The sequence below is a fragment of the Monopterus albus genome, unplaced genomic scaffold (genome assembly GCF_001952655.1).
Source record: "Monopterus albus unplaced genomic scaffold, M_albus_1.0 scaffold43.1, whole genome shotgun sequence".
Taxonomy (NCBI): Eukaryota; Metazoa; Chordata; class Actinopteri; order Synbranchiformes; family Synbranchidae; genus Monopterus; species Monopterus albus.
The window spans coordinates 1,623,516-1,639,025 of record NW_018127923.1 but is presented as its reverse complement, the minus strand read 5'-3'; the positions used below and the strand labels follow the sequence as shown (position 1 = coordinate 1,639,025).

The 15,510-nt window shown below is 39.9% G+C and overlaps 1 protein-coding gene and 1 long non-coding RNA gene across 2 annotated transcripts in view; both read right to left on the bottom strand.

Moving 5' to 3' along the window:
* Window positions 1-15,510, bottom strand: part of LOC109960042 (copine-8-like) — a 172,065-nt gene that overhangs the window by 53,511 nt on the left and 103,044 nt on the right. The window contains exons 5-6 of the mRNA XM_020599868.1: window positions 14,700-14,739; window positions 11,558-11,634 (exon numbers count right to left, since the gene is read on the bottom strand). Of these exons, the coding sequence (XP_020455524.1) occupies window positions 11,558-11,634; window positions 14,700-14,739 (117 nt within the window). The remainder of the gene's footprint in view (window positions 1-11,557; window positions 11,635-14,699; window positions 14,740-15,510) is intronic.
* Window positions 6,195-6,930, bottom strand: LOC109960044 (uncharacterized). The gene is made up of 3 exons (XR_002274934.1): window positions 6,762-6,930; window positions 6,360-6,556; window positions 6,195-6,274 (listed from the first exon to the last, which is right to left on the bottom strand). It is a non-coding gene; the product is annotated as an uncharacterized LOC109960044 (long non-coding RNA).

Below are 15,510 nucleotides of genomic sequence, written 5' to 3'. Positions count from 1 at the left end.
ACACTGTGTCACTTTGACTGTCTATGTTAGGGTGTTAGCTATTTAGTGGATAGTGTGTGTTAATCTGTCATTCTGTGTGTGTGTCCTACTGTATGACTGTTTGTTGCTTTTGTCTGTTGTTAATTTTAGTGTTTCTGTTTTTGGTAATTTGCTCAACAGGACTCATGCTACCAAGGTCAGTTTATCTAACAGTTAACATTAGAAGTATTAGTAGTATTAGAAAATAGAGGTACTGTCAGAAGTACTTGTAATGGGGGTAGAAGTAGTGAATCAACTAGTACTGACAGGGATATTGCAGTAGTAACAGGTTAGGACACATATCATGGATCATAAGACACTCAATTGTAACAGAGATACTTTTTAAAATCATAGATACTAACTGAATGCATGTCACTATACAGAGACAGAGTGTAGAGGACAAATGGGCAATCGACAACAGCAGGTCAAGTGACGCAGCAGTTTGAGCACACTCCAGCAGATTTCAGTGAAACATGGCTTCACAAAATGGACAAAAGAAAAAGAAGAAAAACTATAAGGCCTATCAAAAAATTTCTTCAGTCTGATTTGCAGGTGGCAATTCGCGATGGATGCAAGCAGAAATGACCTTAAATAGCTGAACATTTTGGTACTAGAGTGATCTTTCTAACTCATAGTATGCTAAAGTTTTTAATGACCAAGAAACAGATGGAAGAAATCAGAGTAATAAAGATTTGGATCACAAGAGTGTGCATGTTGCTGAATCAGCATTCACACAATTAAAATGAGTCTTAAATGGCACACACCAGAGTTGGGTGTAAAGGCATACAATATGTTGTGCTGTACTGCATTTTCCATTTCAAGAAGTACTGAGCTACGGAACACTAGAACAGTCTGTTATCTGGAGTTTTAAGTGTTCCGCCGCTATTTCCACTCAGATTTGTTACAGAGCCAGAGATACCAGAGAGCAAGACATTACAGATTCACCCAAAGTGATATATCCAAGGTCTTCACCTAATTGTAAAGAGGTTTAATTAAAAGGATTAAAACCAGCGGTCAGTGATGAGACATGGAAACCACTCAGAGGGAAGAAGATGTGAATGAGAGCAGTAGTGGAACCTACCGCCACGTTATTATCTGAACCCTGATCTTATCTGGGCCAAGAGGCACTCACAATATGGAACATAATTACAGGGATTTAAGCTGCTAGGATGCTGCTCTGCACGTCTGTGAGGCTGTGGGGAGAGAGGACAAGGATGAAGTAGCTAATGAAAATACCTGCGTGAAACAAACATTACAAACATTGACTCTCGGCAAGTCAGCGTAATAACTTTCTGAATGAGTTCAGTCCAGTGGTGCAGCATTCATTTTTAACCACATTCTGTCTCATTAAAGGACAGAATAGGACCAAGAGGACCAATATATTCATTTGGTCAGTATCTGTCAAAGCTGAACAACAAAAAATGCTCCTCATATGTCTCAATAATACATCTCAACAGCTTGTTCCTCCTGTAAATTGATGTTCACTCAGATTTAATTTATTCTGGGGATGTCACTTTATCCTCTGTACTGGAAGAGATTTAATCATGTTCGTATGAAACCAATAGGTCATGGCAGCAACTCATGGTGGCACAGTGACCCCTGGGTGGGCTCAGAGTTATTAAAACAGATGTAGAGGGAAAGGAAGAAAAGATGGAAGAAAGAAAATGGCCAAAGGAAACTATTTTTCATCACTGATCCCATAATGGATACTACCAGAGCAAATATCTGCTCTTCGTCGGTGCACTGCTAGAGCCTCTAGGATTTGTCAGGAGCTGGAAAAGGACGCATTTAAAAGGAAGAATCTGCTTGGATTTATTTTCTTATTTCAATGTGAGTGAACTGCTTAAAAAGGCATTGTGACATAATTACAACTGAGAAACAGCATTGACGATTGAAAGTTAAACATGTTTCTATATGAAATTTGGGTGAAATTTGCCTGTAAACTTGCCAAAAGTTTTGCCAAGACTTTAGTGAAGAGCAGGAAAGTTTTGTCTTTGTAGAAAATTGTCAGGAAGAGACAGTTATGTTGTTTCTGAAAGTTTGTGTGATCCTTGCCTCCAAGATTATTGATACAGACAAGGCCTAACCTGCACTTGTCATTTCAAATGTTTTGCATCATTATTAAATCCTGTTTAAATTAAAGGCACTTTCATGTCACACAATGTGCCAATCTGTCAATGCTTCTCATTGTAGTTACACTATCCAATCCTCCCATATGCATGAGGTGACTAAGTGTATGTTTCTTAAAAAAACAATGGTAAAATGGTAAATGGACTGTATTTTATATAGCGCTTTCTCACAGTGTGTTGCACTGGCCAAAGCGCTTTACAGAGATGATACACCATTCACCCATTCACACACAACATTCACACACTGATGCCCACAATGCCTGCTACAAGCAAGCTAATAACTACACATACTGTACAAGTCCTTTTGTATGTGCTTTTAAAATCAATCTATATCCTCTTGCTTCTTCTCCTCCTTGTCTAAATGCCTTTTCTATCTTGTGTAAAGCATTTTGACTTGCTTTGTCAACATTTAGTTTTAATACATTTTTATTTTAGAGCATATTGTGCTTACTATTAACTGTATAAAGATGGACAAAGCGTCACCACTTCCCTCCACTTTGCAAAGTGAAGCCAGAACATTGTGAATATGGTGGCTGCCATCTTGGCATTTTGCCACCAGATTCTGTGCAGTAGCAAACAAGAGGTTGAGTGAAATATCATCCTGCCAATCAAAGCTGTCAAGTCGGATGACCCCGTCTGTCACCCCTCTTCTTTAAGTAGCAGTACATGCACTCTATTATCCACAGTGCAATGTACGTACATCATGTCCTTCTCTTGACATAAACTCTTTTGTATGAGAGTTTTATTTTTTGTTATGTGAATTGTTTTAAGTGCTTTCTGGCCTGCTTCTACAGGATCCTGCCCCCACTTCTGTAGGCCTCCTCTTTGGCAGGATGCAGCTGCTTGAGTTTTACTGTGAACCAGGGCTTGATGTTGTATGTGCAGAAGGTCTTGGTGGGCACGCACACATCCTCACAAAAGATGATGTATGATGTCACAGTATCAGTGAGTTCATCCAGGTCTGTAGGCACAGCCTCAAATACACTCCAGTCTGTGTAGTCAAGATAGGTCTGTAGCTCTGACTTTGCCTGCTCAATCCATCTCTTCACTGTTTTGATCACAGGTTCACCGCTTTAAGTTTCTGCCTATAGCCTGGGATAAGATGAACCATGCAGAAATCTGCTGTCTAATCATATAGTTACTCTAGATGACATAGCTCTCGCCTCCAGTACTACTTTGAGGAACCTTGGAGCCATTTTTGACCAGGATATGTCCTTTAAATCACATATAAACCAAGTCTTTAGAACTGCCTTCTTTCACCTGCGCAATAATGTGTGATGCTGAAAAACTGGTCCATGCATTTGTTACTTCCAGGCTGGACTACTGTAACTCTTTACTATCAGGATGCCCCAACAGATCTCTAAAAAGCCTCCAGTTAATCCAAAATGCTGCAGCCAGAGTACTGACAGGAACTAGCAAGAGAGATCATATCTCTCCCATATTAGCTTCTCTCCACTGGCTCCCTGTAAAATTCAGAATAGAATTTAAAATCCTTCTCCTAACATACAAAGCCCTTAATGACAAGGCTCCTTCATATCTTAAAGACCTCGTAGGGCCTTATCATCCTAACAGAGCACTTCGCTCTCAGAGTGCAGGTTTACTTGTGGTTCCTAGAGTCTACAGAAGTAGAATGGGAGGCAGAGCCTTTAGCTATCAAGCTCCTCTCCTATGGAACCAACTCCCAGTTTCAGTTCGGGAGGCGGACACCCTCTCTACCTTTAAGATTAGACTTAAGACGTTCCTTTTTGATAAAGCTTATAGTTAGGGCTGGATCAGGTAAGGTCTAGCTAGACCTTACTTTGTAGTGTCCTGAGATGACTTTTGTTGTGATTTGGCGCTATACAAATAAAATTTGATTGATTGATCGAATAACCCCTTACTAGATTTGTGCAATACCCCCTCACTACCTCACCAAGCGTAATGACATATCCAAGTCCACCATGTGAATTATTAAGTGTGATGTTTGAAGTTCACTGTGGGAAATACTATTAACCTATTTTTGTGTATTGTGTTTTAATACTTTGTCACCCTTATGTAACGTTTTTATTTTAAGACTAAGTGTTCCTTCTGGCTTTATACAACCTCATATTACCATTGCGCCCAAAATTTACCTGGACACACCCTATTTTCGTTCAGACACACTTGCTGGTGCAAAGTTGACAGACTGCTGCTTGGTAAAAAGGCCATGTGTTGCGCATGTGATGAAAACAGTAATTGCGCAGGTAGGAAATTAGGATGCACAGACATACTACCTGCACCGCACACCATACATTTGTGGCAAGATAGTGCCCTGTGGGGGAGATGTGGCAAACCTGGAAACAAATTTTCAGGAGTGTCAAGGTTCACCCCCACCCTGAAATACTTTCCACACACTCTGCGCCCGAGAGTCCTCAAAGACTTAGAGCAGTTCAAAGTTCATATCACCTTTATGACCCTGTGTGGCTGCTTCATCACAAACTGAAACACTGTTTACAGCAGGGGTGCCCACACTTTTTTGCCTTGCGAGCTACTTTTCAAATTACCAAGTCAAAATGATCGACCTACACACGCACGCGCGCACACACAAAATATATGTATGAATGAGTGTCATAGTTTTTATGAACAGTCTGAAAGTGCCGCTCCACATTTCCCTTCTTTGGAATAGTGATGGTAGATTGGTAGATCAAGCAAACGCATTTCGAATATAACTTCGCGAAAAAAGTCCTCCCATTCCGCATGGAATGTTTTCGGTACGTTTTCAGTTTCTTACTTGATTTGGCTCCCCCACTCATTTTATACCCTTTAATTCAAAGGCTGACAAGGTAGTTTGCTCACTGGAGTTTTGCAGTAGCTCCTGTGGTTGACTGCATGTTTGGTGACTCGTGTGTCAGAAAAGACGAGACCTCAGACTGGCTGCCCTGCATGTCAATCAAGTAGCAAATGCCATAGGGAGGATGGATGATAGGCTATATATGAATGATTGTCACTTTCTGCTTTTCCTGTTAGGGGTCGCCACAGTGAATCATCACACTGACCATTCGCATGTTAACATTTGGCACGTGGTTTACGCTGAACTCATCTAATTTATTTTTGAATGGTACACGATCTACCAACACTACCTTTGCGATCGACGTACAGTATAGGGCACCCCTGGTTTAAAGGCTTAACAGAAGCCACAGCCTCATCACCTACAGTATCTCACACAGAAACATCAGTTTCCTTTCAATGGAAACCTCCTCTCTGAACACCTCAAAATGAATACTCACAAGGACGCACAGATGACAGTCACATCAAAACATGCATCCTGCTCTGTTGAAACTCATCCAAATTATCAAAGGCAAAACTACATGCATTGTTATATTCAGATTGGAATCCAAAGATTTCAAAGAGCTGTCAAATGAACAAAGCTGATATTAAACACTGGGTGGGCCAGAAACAGTGGAGCCAGAGTTAAATGACAAATCAATGCGAGAGTCTGTTAACAGGCAGGAGTGGTAGGGGCTGATCAAAGAGCTGAGCTCATGCCAGCTTGCTGCTTCAGTGGCACACTGGATGGGAGAAACATCAAGCATCCATCTACATATGGCTTTTCAATTTTTAATCAGATGGACCATCATTAGAAAGATTTACATCTGAGGCAAAGCCCTCATTAAGCTCAGAAGTTAATACTATACCTGCTCAGTTGCTTGCTGCTTAATGATTCTTTTGGCAGTCCTCAGATAATACATGGCGTGAAAATGTTTGGTTTAGCTGAGATTAATGGCAAGTAGCCTATACACTGTTTTGTCTCTTGGGCTAGGCTACCTGTGAAGAAAGGTTGACCTAATATGACAAACAGGATGCAATGCTAGTAGAAAGCCCCCTCTCAGGGCCAGAAATAGTCTATTTATATCTTAGTTTGCTGACTCTAAGCAAAATCAGGTCGTCTTCTTGGTGATTCGCCAAGCGCCAAAACCACTTGTTACGGTGAGCCGTATATACGAGCTAGTTTGGACTCAGAGAAAATGCATTACTCGGACTCAGGCGTCAGCAAGGTAAATGTATTTTAATGTGACAAATGAGAAGGCGACAGAGCTGGGCAGCTGGGCAAACTGTGTTGACTGGACTACTGGAGATGTTACCCGGGTTTGAAGAAGAGGCGCAGCTCACTGAATAAGAGCAGAGAGTGAGAGTATGAGAGAAAGCAACAGGTATGCGATGGTAAGAGCTACTTCTAGTAGTCACACTGGGGACCTGAATAGCCGAGTGCACCGCTGACACAGGGAGTAGTCCAGCGAGGTGGGAGCTGGCGCAGGAGATTGCTGGTCTGGTGTGCAGGCTCCCTGTTGAGGCAGAGCCGGTAGCAGGGTGGTGTAAAGAAGGCAGGTAGCAGTGTTCCAGGGCTGCAAAGGGATTCACTGTAAGCGCAGGTCTTCTACCGCTGGGGAGCTCTGATGGAGGAAACAATTGACAACTCTCAACACCAAATGGTGCTGAGAAAAAACAAAAACAGCCTAAGCCGACCCAGTACAGGAAAACACAGTTCAGAAAAAATGCAAAGCCCACGGCAAGACAGTTTGAACATAAGGAGACCCTTCAAACCATAAAAAGGGCAAGAAAACAGGTGCAATAAATACATATAAGCAGAGAGCATACAGTTCACTGTTTAAAGCCAGGCTCAACAAGGTCATGGTCCATAATACCGATTTCTGACATGGGTATGCAATAATGTTACTAACAGGTATAATCTGCTGACAAGGACACACCAATGCTCTCCTTAAATACTGCTCTGATAATTGAGAGCAGGTGTGCCTCACCACCTGGAACGCACTCCCACCTTTGCGGAGGCGGAGCTGCTGGGACTACCCGTGCCAGCTACCGAGGTGCTGAGGTTGGCCTGGGCCACGGACGTAACACTTGTATTCTTGTTTCTCTTGTTGTGAGCAGAAAACGGTATTTGGGCTAAACTACAAAAAAATCATCTTATATTGTGTTTTATGAAGTTTGGCAAAAAGGAGAATTAGAGTCATTTTCTTTTTTGTTTTGGCAGTAAAATAAAAAAAACAACAACTTGTCTTTCATTTCCCCTGATGTCCCCCTAGTGCTGAAATCAAATTATCAAAATATACACGGACCTGGAATCCAGCAAGGGCCATGTATCAACTGATATGTGCAGAGCCTGACCCTATAGCTCAGAAGGACAGAGAGCTAATCGATTATGGTTTTGAGGAACTGGTGTCTCTCAATGACACACCCCCCATATTCACTCCTCAGACTCAGACTCAGACTCACTGCACAGTAAATACTAACCAAGGGGACAGATTTGATTCGCTCCTCACCACATTTAAACCAATTTGAAATGTGTGCAGCAGCGAAGGAGAAACTGTTGCAGAGCAGAGCAGTCCCAGTTGAGGGTGGTGTCATTGCAGACATAATTTAAGGAGCAAATAAATAAGGAAAATACAAAATATCAAGGCATGTAGTGTACATGTCCACTAATGTAGTGTGTCATCTTTGCTGGTGGATAAGACGTATATATTTGCAGTTAGTATGTATGTCCTGCACTGTAGAATATATATTTTGCCTTACAAAAAGAAAATGGAACAAGCTCTGTGACATAAAATAGAGATGATAATTAGTTCTTTTAAAATGGTTTGGGTATTTTTTTTTTGCAAATATCTGAAAGCTGAAAACAACAAGCTTCACTAATTCAGTAGCTCTCTATGATCTGCACATTCATCTAGATTACATGTGACAGAAATCTATATCTCTTACTTCAACAAATACTCAGCCATATTTTAATTTATCAAATTCCATGAAAAACCAATATGATCCAGTTCAGAGATAATATGGTCTGTTCATATTTGGAAATGCTAAATACTCTATCTTATACCAACGTTACACTGCATCTTGTCAAGTGTCATAGCAGCCACACTACTTCAAGTTGGCTGCTGTGTAGTGGGGAGCGCAGGCTGCACTTCCATTTAGGTTGGTAGGAGGGTAATTGCTTTACAGATGCTTTTTAGAGCCTGCAAGCTCTTAAACTGCCTAAACAGAAGAGGGTGGCTTGATGCTTGAGGTGGGTTTCCCTCTTAATCCCGTCCTCCACGTGTTAAATGCCACGGGGCTCTTTTCCTCTCCCCACCCAACATCTGAAAATAGATCCCCACTGTGGCTCTGATGTCATCTTAAGCACAAGAGAACAGAGTAGGGTGGAGGAAACAAGCTGGATTTTCAGCAGTGTATAACATAAAGTACACTTCATGCTTTCAGTTTCCTTGGAAACCCATCTGTTATTAAAAGATGGTCAGTATACTTTAATCATTTCTGCATTTCTGTGATTTCAGATATGTGTCTATGCTTTACACTAAAGCTCTTAGATATTGATATACCCAGGCTATCCTCCTCTTCCTGAAGTAGGTTCCTTAGGTTATCATTTCAGTCAGAGTATTTGATATAAACTGTTTTAACCTTGAGATGTTTAGTCCTATGCACTGTGAATTTTTGCTCCCTGGTTGTCAGTTTTAATTGTGCCAAGTGTGTCATTTTAGCGTGTTAGCAACAGAAAATTTAAATGTTGAATATCATTTTGTTTGTGAAGGCAGTGAATGACTTGAGGATTTAAAACAAGAAGTTTAGGTTTGGATCAAATCATCAAAGTGCAAAAATAGACATAACATGTACTGTATCTCTTTGATCATGTAAGGAAACTGTAGGAAAGTGAGTGACAGCAGTGCACAAACTGCAGCGTTCTGACTGATTTTATCTGCTGTCAGTAATGCCTGTAACATGACTGAGCAAAACGTGTGCAGGACATTTTTATTTGTCATCATGAGCTCCTGCTGTGTGTTATTTTATGTACCTTTATATACCTTCTTTCTCGCTGCCATTACCTTGCTATTGGTCACTGAATTCAGCATATTCCAAAGTGAAGTGAATTGGGTAGTGCCATTATGGTTCTCTTCTCAAATGACAAAGACTGACAGCCACAGTTATCTGTTCTCATCATCTCTGTCTTATAAATACATAGTTTTAAGATATTGACTTCCTTTGTCTTGAAGTTGTGAAATACAAATGAGAAGCAGTGGTTGTAGTAATGCAGGCTTTCTGTTTTCCTAGATCTTAAGTTTCAAAGCCATGTTAAGATTACCCATAGTACTATGTTTTTTCCCTTGGACCTAACAGAGCTCCTTGAGAGCCACAGAAGACATTATATAACTGCTTTATACACAACACAGCTGTTTACCCATTGAATGTGACAGCCGTCCTGGTTGCAGTTTCTTGTAATCAATAACCCCTATTTGTCTTCACCACCACCACCACACGCACACACACACACATGCGCACACACCTGACTTGCTAGAACACAGCAATAGCATCCAAGGACATCAGAGCTGTCTGAATTCAAAGATGCTCCCACAAGCTTCAACAAAGATAGATAACAGTGCTTGAGTATCAGCCCCTTCAGCTCTGACAAGCACAGGAGGGTTTCATACTGGGAATCAGAATCAGAATCAGAATCAGCTCTACTGACCAGGTGTGTTGGACACACGAGGAGTTTGACTCTGGTATAGTGGCTCTCATCGTGTATGTACAACGTTCTTCTGTAAGGCAACGATTAGACAAGTGAACAAGATACGACAGAGAGAACAAGAAGAGAAAAAGAATGTGCAAACAAGAACAAGTAATGTGCATTAGCAAAATAAAAATAAAGTACTTATAGAAATATATATAGATATATACACAGTGTAGAATATGATTAATAAGGAGCTCCTGTGTGCTCTATAACTAGAAGAGTTTTCTTTTCACTGTAGCGGTTGTTTATGTTTTCACTTAATAGCAGGGTTTCACCAGTTAATTTTATTAATAGTCAGGAACTTGCAGACTTTGGTCTTCATTTATATCCTCAATAACACAAAATATCTGACAGGATAGGATCTCTTTTCACTTTCTTCCTGTCCTCTGTGAAATAATACCCCAAATAACCTCAAATATCTCAAATACCTCACTTAATTATGCTTTTCACACACACACACACACACACACACAAACAAGGCTCTCAGAATCCGCAAACAAGGGGCTTGGCAAAGTAGCTTTGTCTTGATTCACATTGTCAGCCTCAAGCAAACATCACTTGCTCCTCTGCTCTCTCCAAGGTGGGAAAAAGCTGCCACTCTTATCAGACCTGTTGTCAGCAGCCTAGGTGACTGTGAAGGATCAATCAAAGGTCGACAGGTGACACTCACCACAACTGTCTATCCTATGCTTGGGCTTTACCTGTGCAAGCACAACTTTCCACTACTGGCCAATGAGGAGCCCCACTGATAAGAAAAGGCCTTGCTCAAGGACATCTTAAGGATATTTAAAGAGCTGTACATTCTCCCAGCCCTCCCTATTGCAAGAGGAAGTGATGAGGTTATGGTACTAGTAAAATATAATGCATACTATATTTAATCCAGCAAGCAATGTCATCAGTGTACAAAATGACCTCCATACTCACTCCTAATCACTAACGGAACTGACAGGTAGCTATGAACAAGCTAATGTCACAGCCTGAACAAGTGAAAAGACTGAAGAGGGATTAAGGATTGAAAGAAGTGACTCTCTTATCAGTTCCATTAACATCTGCAGATGGAGTCATTATCTACTGGAGACCTGCTGCATTTTATTGAAAGATAAAACAAGAAACTACATTACAAGTACTCACAATATTTCAGGTTGAACTGGCTCAGCTATCCACAGTTGACCTGAATAATTGACTATGACTTTCTACTGTAGTGATTGACTGCACATTTGCACATCAGTGTTGACTAATAGTGAAATTTTCACCCACCGGTCCTTGCCAGTCGTGTAATGAGCAGTGTAGCAATCATATCTTAATGGCACCAGTATGTATTGCTTTCAGTTTTTGTCCAGCAAATTTTATTCATGTAATTACTGTAGATTAAGTTTCAGTTTTATTACTGGAACACTTTAAATTTCACAAAACATACAGACAGGTGAGAAATGAAAAGGCTTCCAGAGGTGTTCAACTGGGTGGAGACCTAGTGACTGTGAAGGCCACAGCATATGATTCACATCATTTTCACCCTCCCTCATACTCCACCCTCATGCCCTGTGGATGGGGACACTGTCAGCACTGTGTTTCATCACAGAATAAAGGTGATCACTCAGAACTGCTTTGTACTGATTTGCAGTGACTCCTCTTTCTAAGAGAACAAGAAGCCAAACCATGCCAGCATCTGCATTCATTATGTTTCTCCACTCATTTATTCAAATTTTTCCTTTGTCACCAGTCTATAGATTTCACAGTATAAATGCACTAGCAAACTTCAGGATTGTTATTATTAACCTGATGCCAGTGTGTTTCAAGATTCGGTGCAAAGTTACATTTTCCACACAAACTTTGGTGCCTCAGATTTCTGGTGCCAGCATTTGTATGCTGTACTTACGAGAGCGTCCGTTCCAGCCTGCTGCCAGTTGAGCCAATAATCTCCCCAAGTGTACAGAACATCTGACCCAGGAAGTCCTTCACAGAAAAGAGGAGACCAGCACACAGTTATATTACACAATTTTGTCAATGCAGATCCACACAAGTGCAGTCCATTGTTATTCCTGGAAAACCATAACCCTGGTTTGTTGATTTAATGAAAAGCTTAAGTTTTTTTGTTATACTTTAGTAACTTCTTAGTTACTGTATAGCCTAAAGTCCTCACAGCTGCATCCTATAAGAATAGATGGTGTGTCATGATGTGCACCAACCCTGTTTGGCCATATCTATATCAATAGTCATATACTGACCACTAATGTATTTAACTTATTACAAAATAATCATTCTAAATTATGACACCTATTTCATAGTTCAAATTATTTCACAATAAATTATTAAGCGTGAACTCAGTTGGGTTTATTTCTGGGTTTATTTTACATTATTGTGGCCATTAAAATACATTTAGGTACCTGTTCTCCTGGTTTACAGCCCAAAAAGGTTGTCTGAGCAGATCTGGCTTAGAATAATAATATTACACACTTACCCAAATTAAGAAAAACACCTAACATTCTGTTGTCAGATTTTGAGATTACAGGCATAGTCTAAGAGGTGAGATCCAGTCAGTGTGACTCCCTTCACTTTTACAATATTGTTTCCAAAAATGTTGGCACATTGTCTAAATTAAAAACTGAATGAAATGTTATGAAAATCCCTTTTACCCCATATTCATGGTAAATGTATCAATATATAATATATAATGCGCAAATTAATACATGTTATATACTGGTTTAGATAAGTTTATCCTGAATTTCATGCCAGCACCACATTGCCAAAAAAAGTTGAGACAAGGGCAAGAAGAGACTGGAAAATGCTGTTGTGTGATGAAAAAACAACCTGGTGGAACACCTCACAACTACTGAGGTTAACTGGCAACAGGTCAGCTTAATGATTGGTTATTAAATAAAACTGGATCCCAGAGAGGCTTGAGTCTTTCAGAGGTAAGGGTGGGGTGAGGTTCATCACACTGAGTGGCAAATAGTTCAAGTATTTAAGAGTTTGTTTCTCAGTGTAACATCGCAAGGATTTTGTTGTCATCATCTACAGTACATAATATCATTAAAAAATTCAGAAAACCCACAGACATTGCTGTTAGCAAGGGACAATGCTAAAAACCAGTGATCTTTAGGGCATCAGGAGAAACTGCATTAAAACAGATATGATTTTGTAGTGGAAATCACTGCATGGGCTCAGGAACACCTCTGAAAACTACTGTCAGTGAACATGGTTCTGCATCCACAAATGCATGTTACCACTCCACCAAGCAAAGAAAAAAAATCATATATTTAGATATGGGCGGAGCCAAAGGTGTGACCTGGAATGGTACCAGCCACCCCCAGAATCTGATTAGCCGCCCCTGGTGCCACCCCTGGCAGGGTCAAATTGTCATTCTTATCAGTAGTTAAGATTTAGTCCTGTGCACACCGAGTGATGCAATGCAAAATGTTGTTCGCAATACTGTATGTGTACAGATTAATAAAGAAAATTCTATATCTATAGTAGACATCCCTGGTGTGCGGTGGCATTTTAAATTTGTGCCTCTTTGTCAGTATTATTGAATAAAAAATGAAAACCAACTACCAGTTTTTCTGGTGCTTTATAATGAATATTAGTCAAATTATTTTTATTTTTTATTACTCTTGTAAGATAATATTTGCCTTCATTTCTCTAATTGTATTGTTATGGTATGATTCGCCTCACTGTGCAGCAGTTATGTCCCAGCTGCAAATAACTAAGGAGTGCAGTCAAAGTTACCTAAAAAAAGCACTGTGTTTGTCTCATTTATATACAAAATGAATACTATGATGTTTAATAATGTTTATTATTTCATAGAACTAGGGGTTTAATTTACTTTTTACATGTATTTCAAATGTATCACCCCCCTTTGAGTCTGTGCCCCAGCCTGGCTGCCCCGTCCAAAATTTTCTAGATCCTCCCCCGTCTAAAGATCCAGACATGCCGGCACATTCTCTGGGCTTGATCTCATTTAAGATGAACTGAGGCAAACTGTCCTATGGTCTGATGAGTCAGAATTTGAAATTATTTTGGAAATCATGGATGTCAGATCCTATGGGCTAAAGAGGAGAGGGACCATCTGGCTTGTTATCCATGCACAAATCAAAAACTAGCATCCAAGATGGAATGGGGGTGCATTAGGGTAACTTGTAAAATACTGTATATACAGGTTTTGGAACAACAAATGAAGTCGTTTTATGGAAGGCCTTGTTTATTTCCACAAGTCAGTGCCAAACCACATTCTGCACTTATTGCAACAGCATGGCTCTATAATAAGAGCCTGGGTTCTAAACATTTCACATAGTGTCCTAATTTCTTTGGAAACAAGGTTGTATTTAAATCAATTAGTCACAGAAACTCACTGAAAGGTCAGCCAGCTATATGCTCAACACAGTGCTAAAACCTTAGCTAATATCAGGAAATGTTCAGCACATAACAGGAGGATATAATGTGGCTTCAGCCTACTGTACCTTCTGCTCATCCAGGTGGGGAGGCAGTAAGGAAAGGCAGACATAGGTTAGAGGAAAAGCTGAAAAAATATGCCAACAACAAAGTAAGCTGATATTAAAAATGCATTCATTATTCTCTCAGTGTAACAGAGGCAGTAACTGATAAAGGCTACACTATTCTACATAAAAATAATGGTGTTGCTCAGTACAGTGAGTTCTTCTGAGATCATGTTATTACTGCAATGAACCACTGCATAATGTGTATAATTTAAATCTCAAATAATCCTTTGATTTAAGATTGTTTACAGTTTGTTTACATTTAATGAAATCTAATTAGATTAAATTAAGTGTAAGCCTTCTCCAGTTTATGAAGCACTGAAACCAGCAAAAGCCAGTGAAAGATGAGTCAGTGTAGGATGAAATGTTAGCTATTGTTAACTTTTTTGTTTTAGCACATTCAAACTTTTCCCCATGTAACATTTTCTGTTCTAATGACCACATTTACACATTTTCCAGATGTTAAATAAGTAAATCAACTTATCAGTTAACTGAAAGTGTTATTTATTTATGTATTCTGCTTACATGTTTTGAGAGGTTGCAGCTTCTGGTATCCACATTGTACCTGTAATTTAACAAGAAACAGCAAACATTAGGACATTTCCCTTTAGAATACATGCTAATGTTACCGAACATCATCCACCAACCCACATAGGAAAAAACAGAGCACAAAGAGAAAGCCCTCCTATTGTCCTTGTATACTTGATGTGTCATGCAGCACAGACATAATAAACATCTCTCCGGACAGCATAAAGATAAATATCCTGTATGTGCCAGTTAAATGATTACATATGGTATATGTACAGTAGGAGTGGTGAAGTCAGGAGTCATAAAAAATAAATGCATGGATCTGGAGCAGTGTTGAAATGTAATCTACTTTAGGATCAATGTTCACATTTAAGTTACTTCCTGTCTGACAGATGTGGTGCTTCTTCTTCCTACTACTGCCTACTGTCTGACTGAACACTTACAGTAAGAGCTATCACCAAGGGCTTCTTTGAGAAATGATTCTGTTCATGTCTGACAAAGGAAATCTACTCTTGTAGTAAGTAACATTAGTCAGACATCATGTATTTGTCAACTCCTCATATCTCTCTGTATCTCTCCGTCTCTCTTTCTGTTTGTTTGCTGTCAGTGTCTTTCTGAAGTCTACAGAGAGGATAGAGCACTAAGCTTCACAGAAACCAGCTACAATCCTCTTTCTCATCTTTGTCTCAGCTCCGGTTACAAATCCACGTATGTAATTTGACAGTAATTAACATATTCACTCCTGCTAGAGTTCCAAGGCTGCCTAAAGTAGACGGGGCAGTTCAAGTGAAAGGAATGCATTAGTGAC